The sequence below is a fragment of the Colius striatus genome, chromosome 3 (genome assembly GCF_028858725.1).
Source record: "Colius striatus isolate bColStr4 chromosome 3, bColStr4.1.hap1, whole genome shotgun sequence".
NCBI classification, from domain to species: domain Eukaryota; kingdom Metazoa; phylum Chordata; class Aves; order Coliiformes; family Coliidae; genus Colius; species Colius striatus.
Window position 1 is genome coordinate 37,669,168 of NC_084761.1, and position 12,825 is coordinate 37,681,992.

Genomic DNA, 12,825 nt, shown 5'->3' on the forward strand with positions numbered 1-12,825 from the left:
TACTGCTACCAATTTTCCTGAGAAATTTTCTTTCACCATCTCTTAAAATTTTCTGGCCTGAAGACAGGCATAATTTAGGCATAAAAGCAGGACAGAATGAGATTACTGCTGAATCCCATTAACTTTGTGATTTTAAGCCCAGTACTTCAACAAAAACATTCCCAGCATGCTCTGATGTAAAGCAAGAAGCTTCAAACGCTGTTCCTACAAAGGAAGATCAGAAAACGCCTTTTACCTGAACCATTTCATCATAATGGGATTCAGAAATGCTATTTTGGTAGCTTGAATAGTGGAAGTCTACTTGCCCCTTGCTAATTTGCTCTTGAACCAGAAAGGGCTGCTAATCCTAGTGTACCTTCAGCCTGATGCCCTGGGAGACAATGAATCAAGATATAATTATTTTCAATATGAGAATGTCTTACACAAACAAAAGATTATGTATGATAAAAGCCAGTTTCATGGACAGTTTGTTTGGTAATCCTATCTTGTTACCCATTTCACATTTCTCACAGAACAGTGTACATAAATCAACCCAGATTACATGTACAAAACCATATTCTCTGTGCTAACTCATTTGAAAAAAAGGTCCTTTCTCTGGGACTTCAAATGTCTCAGGGAAAAAGTAATTTTGACAGCATTTTTCCTGCCTGACTGCAGCCTACTGCTTTGTTGCTCTTTCTACAGCCACCTTCAAACAATCAAACATACAGTTCACACAAGGACAGCTCACAAGCGATTTACCCATTCTCCTCTTAGCATTATTTCCTCTTTTGAAAGGGGAACACTAGTAACTCCACAAGATTCCCAGGGTTCTCTGTATAAATGCACATGACTCCTCCAGATTTTATTAGCTAACTGGGAGGAAGGTGTGGTGTTGAAAAGGAGCAAGGCCTAAAATCATTCGTTAGTTATGCAGGATGCGGCCAACAGTCTCAGAAATGCATGGGCACGTCACAGTACTGTTACAAAAGGTAATTACAGCCCATGACATTTCTCACCACCTTCCTTTAACATATGGCTCAAAATTCAATAAGATCTCCTCCCCAGGTCTCAACCATAGCTTTTAGCTGTCACTGTCATCAACTCTTGACACTATCACACAATTAACAGCAACTACTTCTTACTTAAAAACACAAGGAGAAATGTCAGCAACCGTTGCACAGCTCTTGTTACCAGCACAGATGCCACATAACATCCACTTCAGCCTCTTGACTGCAAGTTACTCACAGAGCCTAAAAAAACCACCATAATTTACAAGATAATACTTTAAGGCTGCTTCTTTCCAGTGACTCTGCTTATGGCACAGTCACCCCAACAGCTGTACTGCCATAAGTAGTGGGAAGAGGGGAACCTCAAAATTCAGCACCCAAAAATCAGGCATAAAGCTACATCCTCCTACAGTTATCTTTTTAGATACAGGCACTGCCAAGACACTCACATGTGAATACCATCCATCCTGTAAACTAGAAAGCAATTAAATATGAAAACTAATCTCACAATATAGAAAGTCGGTGAAAAGACATGTAAAGTGAAATGACTCAGAAAAGAAACTTCATTTTATTATTTAGCAATTAAGTCATTCAAATTATCATCCTACAAGTCTCATATCCCTTAAGAACTCACATTCCTAATAAGAAGCCAGCGCAAAAACAGTGAAGAGCCTCTGAACTACACCCAGTCAGAATCCCAGTGTCATCATGCAAATCTGTAGATATTATGAAACAGCTGCAAATAATGAAGACAAAGCAAAACAAGGTAACAACTCTGCATTCATCTTATTTTACAATAGCTAAGAAACCAAAAGCAGCAATCTAAAGTCTGAAAAAGAAAAGCCTGTTTATCACTGCCAAGTGTTTTTGCCAGCTGAATTTCATAGAATTTTCACTGACTTTCCACCAAAAAGGTCAATGTCATTTATTTCACAGCTGGAAAACACTCTCCTCTTGTGTCCATCAGTTCCTTGTTTCCATCACTCATGGCACCCCGGACCAGGATCCTCACTCCAGTGGGCTTCCCGTTTCTCAGCCACAAGCTTAATGAAGTAGCTATGACTTGCATACAGCTTGAGCTTCTCGCTGATGTCAACCCACTTCACTACTCCAGCATCATCACCTGCTTCCAGAGGCAAATTATCCATTGTCTCACCTGTTCAAAAAACAAGAGTTAGGACATAGCATTACATCTTTCTTGTTTTTTCTTCTCACGTGATCACACATGGCTCCTGCACAGGCAGCAACCTTATTTGGTTTCTCCCTGAAAAGCAGTTTAAGTTGCTCACTTATTCTGTACCAGAAACTTTTTTCATACTTGCACTATTTTAAGACAAATCTGAGCAGCAGAGATAGCGTCAACTCCTTGTTTCCAAGGAAACCTTGTAATACCTTGGAGATCTTAGGGTACCATCAGCAGCATGACAAGGACGAAACAGCACGCTGGGAACTACAGGCCTGTCAGCCTGACCTCCGAGCCAGGGAAGGTTATGGACCAAATCATCCTGAGCACCATCCTGAGGCACACACAGGATAACCAAGGGGATAAGCCTAGAGAAGAGGAGGCTGAGAGGAGACATAATCACTCTCTACAACTACCTGAAGGGGATTTGTAGTGAGGTAGGTGTCAATCTATTTGAAGCACTATTTCACTGTGAGAGTGATGGAGTCCTGGCACAGGCTGCCCACAGAAGATGTGGAGTCTTCCTCTCTGGAGGTCTTCAAAATCCACCTGGACGTGTTCCTGTGTGACCTGATCTAGGTGGACCTGCTTCTGCAGGAACGGATGATCTCTAAAACTCCCTTTCAACCCCTACCATTCTATCATTCTGTGTTTTTTTCTCTCCAGTACAAAGGATAGGACACAAGGAAATGAGTTCAAGTTGCACCAGGAGAGGTTTAGATTGGACATTAGGAAGAAGTTTTTTACCAAGAGGGTTATTAAGCATTGGAACAGGCTGCCCAGGGAGGTGGTGGAGTCACCATCCCTGAAGATACTCAAGACACATAGATGAGGTGCTGAGTGATATGGTTTAGTTTAGTGATGGGCTTGGCAGTGTGAGGTTAGTGGTTGGACCTGATCTTAGAGGTCTTTTCCAATTGTAATTTTTCTAACTTCTAATGATTCTAGTAACTTCTAAGTTACTATAACAACAGAGAATCATTTCCACAAGTTTACCCAGTCCTTCTGCCTTGCTTTTTCTGAATTGGCCTCCAAAGTTTCTTACTCTGTTTTCAAAAAGAGTCCCAGGACTTCACATTCGAAAACCAAAGAAATGCTTTTAAAAGTATTACAAATTGTGTATTAGAAACAAAGACCAAACAAATGGTATCTTCACTGTTTCTAGGGCAGAGAAATCAAGGACCAGTGATGTGTGAAACTTCACTGCTCGTATTTATTAACCAAAACACAGTGGAAACATATCTGTATGATGTCTCAGACTTGAACAAATCAAAACTACCTAACTAGACTGATTTATCTTAAAAGGTCAGGGATGAGAGTCCAAGATGACAGATCAATCTAAGAACTAGCAATTTATGCCCATTCCTTCTGATTTATAGAAGTAAAATAAGGTCCAACAATGACTGTCAGAGTAACTGAGATAAAAGGTCTCAGAGCAATTACATCACGAAAGCAACAAAAGCAGTGAAAGTCTGCCAGCAGCCAAAGACAATGCTCCTGAAGCACACAGTAGCTACTTGTCATAATTTGACATTACACCCTTTTATGGTAAGGGGGAAGAGGCTATAAAGATGGCTCCTGTAAGCAGTTGCTCAAAACTCTCCCCAGCTCTGAGCCACACCCACTTCTGGGGCTGAGCCAATTTGACACCTCCATGATCATTTTTTAAGAAGAAGCCGGAAGAGTAGGTTTCTTCGTCCTTCTTCTTCCTTTTTCTTCTGCCCCTTCTTCTCCACCAGCTGGTGGTGGTGCAAGGAGTAGGAACAGAGAGAAACAACCATGCGGACTCCAAGGTCAGTGAGGGAAGCGAGGAGGAGGTGTGCTGTAGCAGAGACTCCCCTGCATTCTACAGAGAGGACTGGTGAAGCTGAGATTTATTTTCATTTTTTAAAGACTCCACATCAGTGGTAGAGATTCATTTTGATAATGAGCCCGCATCAGGGGCAGAGACTCATTTTGCTAAAGCTGGCCCTGGACCAGGGGCAGCGATTCACTTCATCAAAGGCCCCGAGCCAGGGACACTGACTATGGCCGGAGGAGGCCATGTCCTGTGGGAGGGACCCAATCACTTCATCACAGACCCCAAGCCAGGGGCAGTGATTCTCTTCATTAAAACTACGGCCAGAGCAGGCCATGTCCTGAGGGAGGGATCCTGTGTCACTATGGCCAGAAGAGGCCGTATCCCGAGGAAGGGACCCAATATCCACAGCTATAACTGTGGAGAGGAACCCGCATCAAAGCAGCTCATTAAACTTATGCCCAGAAGAGGCCTTGTCCTGAGAGAGGGCCCCTGTAACTGCAGAAACTGCAACCGTGGCAAAGAATCCACACCAGAGATATTCACCAAGGACTGCGTCCCGGGTGAGGCACCCTGTAGAAGCCACAGCTGCTGGGAACAATCCACACCAGAGAAGTTTGTTAAGGACTGTGTCCCGGGGAAGGAACCCCGTGTTGGAGCAGCGGAAGAATGCCAGGAGTCATCATCGTCTGAGCAGAGAGATGCAGCAGAGCCCATCTGTGAGAGACTGACCACATCCCCTATTCCCTGCCCCCGAGCCGTTGAGTGGGGAGGAAGTAGGGATATCGGGAGCAGTGAGCTGGGCCTGGGAAAAAAGGAGGGATGGGGACAGAGATCTTGAAGTGGTTGTTGTAATCTTCTCATCATCCTACTCCCTTTTTGCTTTTATTCCATTCTGTTTCTTGTAGAATAAACTTTCCTACTTTCCTCTCTAAGTTGAGTACTGGAGTCTGTTTTGCCCGGAACCGTTATTGACAGCGAGCCCTCCCTGCCCTTGTCTCAATCCACAACAACCTTGCTTATTTTTTTACTCCCATTTCGCTGGGGCCTCTGCTATCCTAACAAAGGGTGGGTGTGAATGGGGGCACTGAGTGAGAGACTGTCGTGGTGCTGCTGTGCTAGCTGGGAAAAATAACTAAAGGAAATATAACTAGGGAAAAAGGAATAACTAAAGGAAAAATAACTAAAGGAGATCATTCATTCACTTCAGACTCATTAAAAAGGGAAACTAAGCCAACTTAAGATAAATACAATGACAAGGAACCCCCGTCCAACGTTCAGCCTCCATCTGAAGGCACGTGGTCTGTCGCGTAGAACAAGCTGACAAATCAGTAAATAATTTTCAGGCAAAGTTCATATGTTCCTAATTTCAGGATTGATAGAAGCCAAAGGGGAACGACCTGTCATGGCTGAACCTCTCAGGAGACAAGAGATCTTCACATCCATTGGTTTTAGTTTATTATTTTACACCTGACTTGCACACTCCACAATTTCATTGCCAATCTCAGTCCAACATATATGCCAGTTTCAAAGCAATACATAGGGTAAAAGGCAACTAAGTGCATGCATGGAGATACCCACCGGTTTCATCATGATAGTTGACAGCCTCTGTCTCCATCCAGGCATTATCAGTGTTACGAGGGTCATCCACATATCCTCTATACACCTAAGGCCTCAAACAAACCAAAACAACCTCAGTGTCACAACAAACAAGCTAGAATCAGTAAGAAGAGGTTTCAATAGTCCTTTCTATTTTCTACACCATGACAACCCAAGCATCACAGCTTATTTTTGTTTCAGCTACACTTTTTCAAGTTCCACACAGCTGAGTTACATGCATAGTTTGAAGAGGCTATCTCAAGAGACAGGGAGCTCACCACAAAGTGTTTCTGGCTGAACAGCTTGTGGAGACGTTTCTCCAATTCCCTTTTCTCCTCAGGTGATTTCTGCAAAGAATTCAAGGCCTCCTCTGCAAATTCTCTCTTCAGGGTAGCACTAATCTTCTCCCCTGGGTCCACCATCCCCTTAGAGGGGGGTGAAAGGAAAAAAAAAAGGGTGACTATCACTCAGATACTATTTGGTTTTATTCCCCTTTGACTACCTCTTAGTATATTATGTCCACCTGCAATATACTCTGGACCTGTAAATAACTGTACATACAATTATAAAGAGCAAGCATGTACATCCTTCAAAACTTGCAGCAGATTAAATTTTGCCTACATTTGGCAAAAGACATGGTCAGAATTAAACATATCCTGGAATGCAGAAACAGCAGAAGGCACACCAGCTAATGATCCAGAAAAGTATTTCTCCCCACCACTGCAACACGAGGTTGTTCATGAAAACGCACACTATTGTTACAGGCACATTAGTTATCATCTCATGGCCTTACCAGAAGGGAAATGTCAACTGTCTCTGGAGCTTTTGCTCTTACCCCTGGAATGGCCCACTCCCCACAGTCTCTCCTCTTGATAGCTACGAACTGTAAGATGTTTTTGCCAGTTACCGGATGAGCAACTTTACTGCCACTTCCATCCCTCTTCCACCTGCAGCAAACAAACAAGAACAACATACTTTGCTGCTCCTTGACACAAGGGCCTGGGAGGTGAGCAGCGAGACATCCACCTCAACACTGTCACAGGGGGCTGACAGATGCCATCCGGCACAGGAGCTCAAGGGCTCAGCGCCAAGCTCCTTGCACTCTTGCACCAGCTGTTTGCCTCAGCCAAAGGGGCACGAACTGCCCAGGAGCCACATTTTCCTCTCCACAGCAGCTGCTCTGAGCTACAGCGCCCACCGAGCTGTGCCGTGAGGGCCTGTGATAGGCAGCACGTGAGCTGCTGCTGCTCCAGAATACCATGGGTGTGACGCCCCCAGCTTGCTCATCCAGCACATGCAAGAGGCACAAACAGCCACCATTACCTTCTATAAAAAATTAAGAGCTACCAAGAGTTAAAGCTAAAAGCTATCCAATGTAAATCAAGATAAAATAAAAGCAGCTTGAATTTTACTTTCAAAGAAGCAACTTTGTAGAATTGGTACTTCTGAAAAAGTAAAACACCTTAGGATGATTTTCAGCACAGCACTTCCTAGCTTGCACTTTTGTTAATAACACAATCTTTTCTAAATGCTCTCTTTGTGTGAAACAATTAGTGTGTACACTCAGATCCTACTGGTGAAAGTGCCACTAAACCAGAGCATTCACTGACAAAAACAAAGAAGCTTAATCCAACCTCCTCTAACCATATACTAGGTCAAGTTAGTATTTCTTACAAGAGTAAAAGCAGGTATGCTGCTTTTTTTTCTTTCAGATGAATCACTGTGATAGAAAAATCTATCCCTGCAATTTAACAAGCCTCTTCCAAGGCCTTTTGGCATTTTACATATGCAGAATCAAAGTATCACATAATCCTTTCAGGTTTTACATTCATTGCTGAAGATTATTTCTATTTCTACTGAATTAGACTTCCTGGGTTGTTTTGGTTTTTTTTTACATCTGCTTCCTCAGCATTTCAGAAGCAATTGCCTGTAATTCACAGGGAGTCTGTACAGATACAAAGACTAAAAAAAAATTATTAGATTTGCATTCCACACATCTATACATCTCTCCATTCAGACATCCATATCTGAACGGGCTTACACAGAACACCCACAAAAAGCCTGTGCAAAGTAACAGCCTGTCCAGGGATGCACAGAAAAAACAAGATGTGTGGCTTTTCTGTTCTACTGCAGAGCACTATTCAGTCACCTGTCCCTTACCTAGTTACAACAGGATCAGCAGCATGGTTTGGCCCCCAGCGTCCTAACAGTCCTCTGCCTGTGAGACCAGTCCTTCCTGCTGGATTTCTGAAATAAGTGACACAGTACATTGAACATTAAAAATATACTCCAAATAATCTAAAAGAGCAGCTTTAAAGAAGCTTAAATAACAACAAAGGATAGTAATTTACATTTGGTGCAACCACATGCTTTAAAGAGCAAGATAAACAAAGTACAGGTTTCTCTTTCATCAGCCTCTTTTTGTGTTTGCTAGTACAGGGAAAAGAAACAAACGAAATGGCTTTGGCATTTCCCAGACCTTGTGTTCTGAGATACTCCCGATCAAGGGTACTCACTGTGCACACAGTCATGTCTGAAAATGGAATCTAGTTTCCAAGACTACAGAAGCACAGAATATGCAATTATGTGCAAAATTTTTTAAAAAGACATTATTTTTAGGTGCGATTACCCAACTGTGCTATGCCAGGATTTGTCAGTGGAGGGCAATGCTCTTTTGCACGAGTTGCACAAAAACTTAAGAACCCAACATTCAGTTAAACTGTGCAAACAATTAATTCAGCAGACCCTACTATTACCGGCGTTAGACCTCCTCCAACTCCATTGCTGTCACAACCCTCCTGTGGTAGTACTGCTAGCCTTTTTTGTGTCTCCCTGTCACAACCTGATTCCAGAAAGAACTCTCTGGCCCTGAGGTATCATTTCCCCCTCTCTAAGGTGAACTATGTTGATTCTCTTCTAGTGGCTACTGTATATCAAAAATGATAGACCTGTAAGAGTTCTCAAACTATATCACTGAAATGAACATGCAAACAAAAAACCCACTCACCGGGGCCTCCCATTTTCGACTGCATACAAGCCATTCAGACTCTTCCTCTCCACTTCTCCATCTCTCTCATTAAATTTGGGAGAAAAGCCTTTATCACTGTGTGGAAAAGAATAACTTAACGTAGAGAAGTTATAAAACACAAAACACCTCTCTACCTCACTAAAGCTTTAAGGTCAACTAACAAATCAGCAACACTCATCGATCAATGATTAGTTCTCATCAGAACTCAAGTTGCAGGCCCTCCCTTTCCTACAGGAGCCTACAAAATACCAACCTTTCCTGGTGACAGTCTCCCTGTATTTAGCTCTGCAGACACAAGTGTGCCCCTCTAAAATATCTAACATTGTCTAAATGAAAATCTAGAGAGATGCAAAGTGTTTCAAAGGTCTTGTTAAGGTTAGAGAACATAAAACTATTTTACTGTGAGGGTGGTGGAGCAGTGGCACAGGCTGCCCAGAGGAGTTGTGGAGTCTCCTTTCTTGGAGGTCTTCAAGGCCCACCTGGGCATGTTCCTATGCGACCTGATTTAGGTGAACCTGTTTCTGCAGGGGGGTTGGACTAGATGATCTCTAAAAGTCCCTTTCAACTCTACCATTCTATGATTCTATGATCCATTGATAAAACTAAAAAAGATTTTGCTAATTAAAATAATTGAGCACTAATTATTACATATGATTTATCAGAGTTACAATAATCACCAATTTTCAATATTAGCTTAATGCCTATCTCCTACATGCACCTCTGAAAACTGGTAGAGAAGCTATCTAAAAAAAAAAAAATCTACAGAAGTATATTTCTTTTCCCAAAAGCAATTCTCCTCAAGCCAACACAGTTTTCAAACTACTGGCTTGCTTCTTCTACATGTCATTTGTTTGGGAAGTTACACCAATATCTAAACAATGACTCTGCATTTTCAAGTATTATCAACAGCTACTAAAAGATTATCTGACGCTTTCCCAACTATGCCTTGGCAGAACATCAGCAGCCCTAGGGAGTCTGAGGAGCAGCGTGCCTTGCAATCGGCAGAGCACTAACCAAGTTAAAAGTAAACAGAAGCACACGTTGATATAGCATGTGAAATGAGGAAGGTAAGGTTGAAACATCAAATGCCACTATGTGCTGCTCTTTCTATACAGGAATCATCATTTCACATTATCACAAGTTACACTAGACTCATGCATCTAACCTTCTGGTCAAGAAGCATACAGTATTCCTTGAGAAGAGACTATCCTCACAGAATCAATAAAATTGAATACACATTCAGAAAAAGAGAATTACAGTCACAAGCTCAACCTGTCTCATTTCATGAGTCGGAGCACTGAAATCAAGAGCTACAACTCTTTTCTCATCCTGCATTTAATCCATGAACAAGGTTCTCCCAAATTCTTAAGTAGAATAAGATTTTTACTTAGCTCACAACACAGATAAGAAGCCCTACACAACACTGGCAGTTGTCCATTATTCCAATTCACAGTTCAAGAAGGAACTGCTGGAGAGAGTTCAGTGCAGAGCCACAAACATGATGTAGGGAGTGGAGCATCTCCCTATGATTAAAGACTGAGGGAGCTGGGGCTCTTTAGCTTGCAGGAGACTGAGGGGTGACCTTGTTAATGTTTACAAATATGTAAAGGGTGGGTGTCAGGAGGATGTTCTCAATGATGGCCAATGATAGGACAAGGGGCAATGGGTACAAGCTGGAACATGTGAAGTTCCAAAGAAATACAAGGAATAATTTCTTCACTACGAGGGTGATGGAGCACTGGAACAGGCTGCCCAGAGGGGTTGTTGAGTCTCCTCTGGGGACATTCAAAACCCACCTGGATGAGTTCCTATGTGACCTACTCTCAGTGGCCCTGCTCTGGCAGGGGGGTTGGACTAGATGATCTTTCAAGATCTCTTTCAACCCTTCAGATTCTGTGATCATCAGCTTTGGTCTTGACTTTCACATTTCACTATAGAATCATATGTCACTTAAGCTGATGATCATATTAACCCTGCTGATCACTATTTCCTCCTTCCATGTTCACAGGAGAAAAGAGCTACAATTTCCACTCACTTGATTTGGGGATCTGCCCAGTTGGGTCCAGACAATACAGACATTGCAGTGTACTCCACAGGATTATAATCTCTCCACTCAGTCATCCAGCCCACTTTATCTTCAGGAACTTGGCTACGTTCAACATGTGATCCTGGATATGGGGAGGTGAGAGCTTTGCTGTGGTATAACTTAACATTATAACTGTTGGACATGTTAAGAGGATGAAGAAGGGACCAACACTTGACAGACACTTTGCTGAAAGAAAAAAAAAAAGTAAATTTAATTATTAAATTAGTTACTTAATTCCATATTTGCAATAGGACATTAGAGCAAGCAGAGCACACTAGGCTTTTCCACAAAACATCTCTCAGTAATACAGGATTGCTTCTTTCAGACACCATGCAAATGTATGCCTGGACCAACAAATTCTGAATCTTACCTTCAGCTTCTCAAAGCAGAGGAGAAGTAGTAGTAAAAGAAGTAGTACCTACTAGATACATATGGGGATTTCATAGCATGAATGAGAAGCCAAGAACTAGAACTGTCATTTTGGACCATTTATCATATCCAAGGAACAGTACAAAGATATACACCACAAATGCAGCAGGAAAGCCTGCTTGAGTATGTGAGCATTTCATCAACAAACCAACCCAGCCCTACAAGCATCCTGCTCTCACATTCAGTGACAGACCAGGTAAGAGCAAGAATGAAATATCCAAAAGCCTGAGCAACACAGCACAGCAAGTTGCTATGACCACCAAAATATTATTTTGTGCAATACTGAGTAGGACAGTGCAAATCTTACTTTTCAATGTCAAGGAAGGCTAGAACTATCAAGCTATTTAAGTTAAAAGACAAAACAAAAACTTGAGACATCTAGTGACTTTATTTTGCCATGGGTTTTCAAGAGCTGAAAGACTTCACACAAGATGGGGTTACCATGCCTGATCACCATCTCTAGAGACTTCCTTCAACAAAGAAAAGTGGCCTTCCCATACTCACTTTAACTATTCCAAAAAAAAACCCGGAATTAATCTACATAAGAGACTCAAAGTTCAGCATGGGGCTACAACCTACAAGAGTACTCTAAAACCAAGACATTAGTAAGTTCTTAATGAAAAATGGTTTTGGTTATTGTTTTGGTGGGTGTTTTTTTTCAATCAATCAAGCAAAATAGGCCAGGCTTTTTCAAAAACAGCAGTTCCACTTCTAAACTTCTCACTCATGCTGTGGAATCTTCAGGCTCATCAAGGAGAGCAGATTCTGCATCACATTGGCATTGAAAATCTGTTGCTTACAGTTACAGCATTCATGTGCTGTCACATTCACTGCTGAGATGGTACTCTCAAGAACACAATTCAATTCACAATGCCCCTAAGACTCAAAAGTCTTTATCAGAAACGGGATAAAGGGCATACTTGACAGGGGGCCAACCTCCACACAAAGATCAAACTTTCATATTTTTCCCATAAAAACGACAGCCTGATTTTTGGTTCTGCCATGTTCAAAAGGGACACCCTCAGCTACACAGCACATCCCGTGCCACGCTCCACCTCTGCCGGCAGTCGACAGGAAGGCAGCCGAGACCTTGGCCCAGCGAGGAGGTGCCTACTCCGTGGAAAACAGGCCAGCCCCCCAACAGGGCCTGGCGCCAGCAGAGCCACCGACTAGGGCTCCAAGGCTGAGGAGCGCCCCCCCCAGCTTGGCCTGGACACCGCCCAGCTTCACCACCGACAGGCCACGGTACCTGAGGGGCGGGCAGCGCTGGAGAGCACACGGGGCAGGCGGGGAGGAAAAAGCAACTGTGAAAGAAAACACGGCGACTGCCCGAGCGAAACCGGACACGGCAGTTGCACGCAGGACGCTGCTGAGGGAGAGCATCGACGCCGCCGCGGACCCCAACTCTGCAGGAGCAGTTCCCGCCTCAGCTCCACAAGGCCGCGCTAGGGCCCAGGCCGAAGATGCGGGCAGGGGACCGGGTGGGCGAGGCAGCCGTCTCCGACCGGCCAGCTCCCACTGAACTCCGGGCAGGCACCCCTGCGACGATCGGCCGCCCTGACAGCGAGCAGGAGGCGCGGAGAGCTCGGCTGCCACCGAGGCCACCCTGCCCGGGCCAGGGCGAACCGCACACCACTCAGCTAACGCCGCCAACAGCACTCTGTACAAGCTCGCCTCTCATTGGGCAGAGCACCACCAATCGTGAGCAGCTCC

General features: G+C 43.6%; 1 protein-coding gene across 3 annotated transcripts; it reads right to left on the reverse strand.

Moving 5' to 3' along the window:
* Positions 1–1,546: 1,546 nt before the first annotated feature.
* NUDT9 (nudix hydrolase 9) lies at positions 1,547–12,820 on the reverse strand. 3 transcript variants are annotated; one of them, XM_061993518.1, is made up of 8 exons: positions 12,362–12,802; positions 10,633–10,869; positions 8,577–8,672; positions 7,730–7,816; positions 6,363–6,516; positions 5,848–5,994; positions 5,552–5,636; positions 1,547–2,145 (listed from the first exon to the last, which is right to left on the reverse strand). In XM_061993518.1, exons 1-8 carry the CDS (start codon positions 12,493–12,495, stop codon positions 1,970–1,972), a joined length of 1,116 nt encoding a protein of 371 aa, XP_061849502.1. In that variant the 5' UTR covers positions 12,496–12,802; the 3' UTR covers positions 1,547–1,969. The 3 variants fall into 3 exon arrangements, with proteins under 3 accessions (XP_061849502.1, XP_010209172.2, XP_061849504.1); XM_010210870.2 differs by having other exon boundaries at positions 6,405–6,516; positions 12,362–12,797; XM_061993520.1 differs by lacking the exon at positions 1,547–2,145 and having other exon boundaries at positions 5,557–5,643; positions 12,362–12,820.
* Between the last annotated feature and the right edge of the window lie 5 nt (positions 12,821–12,825).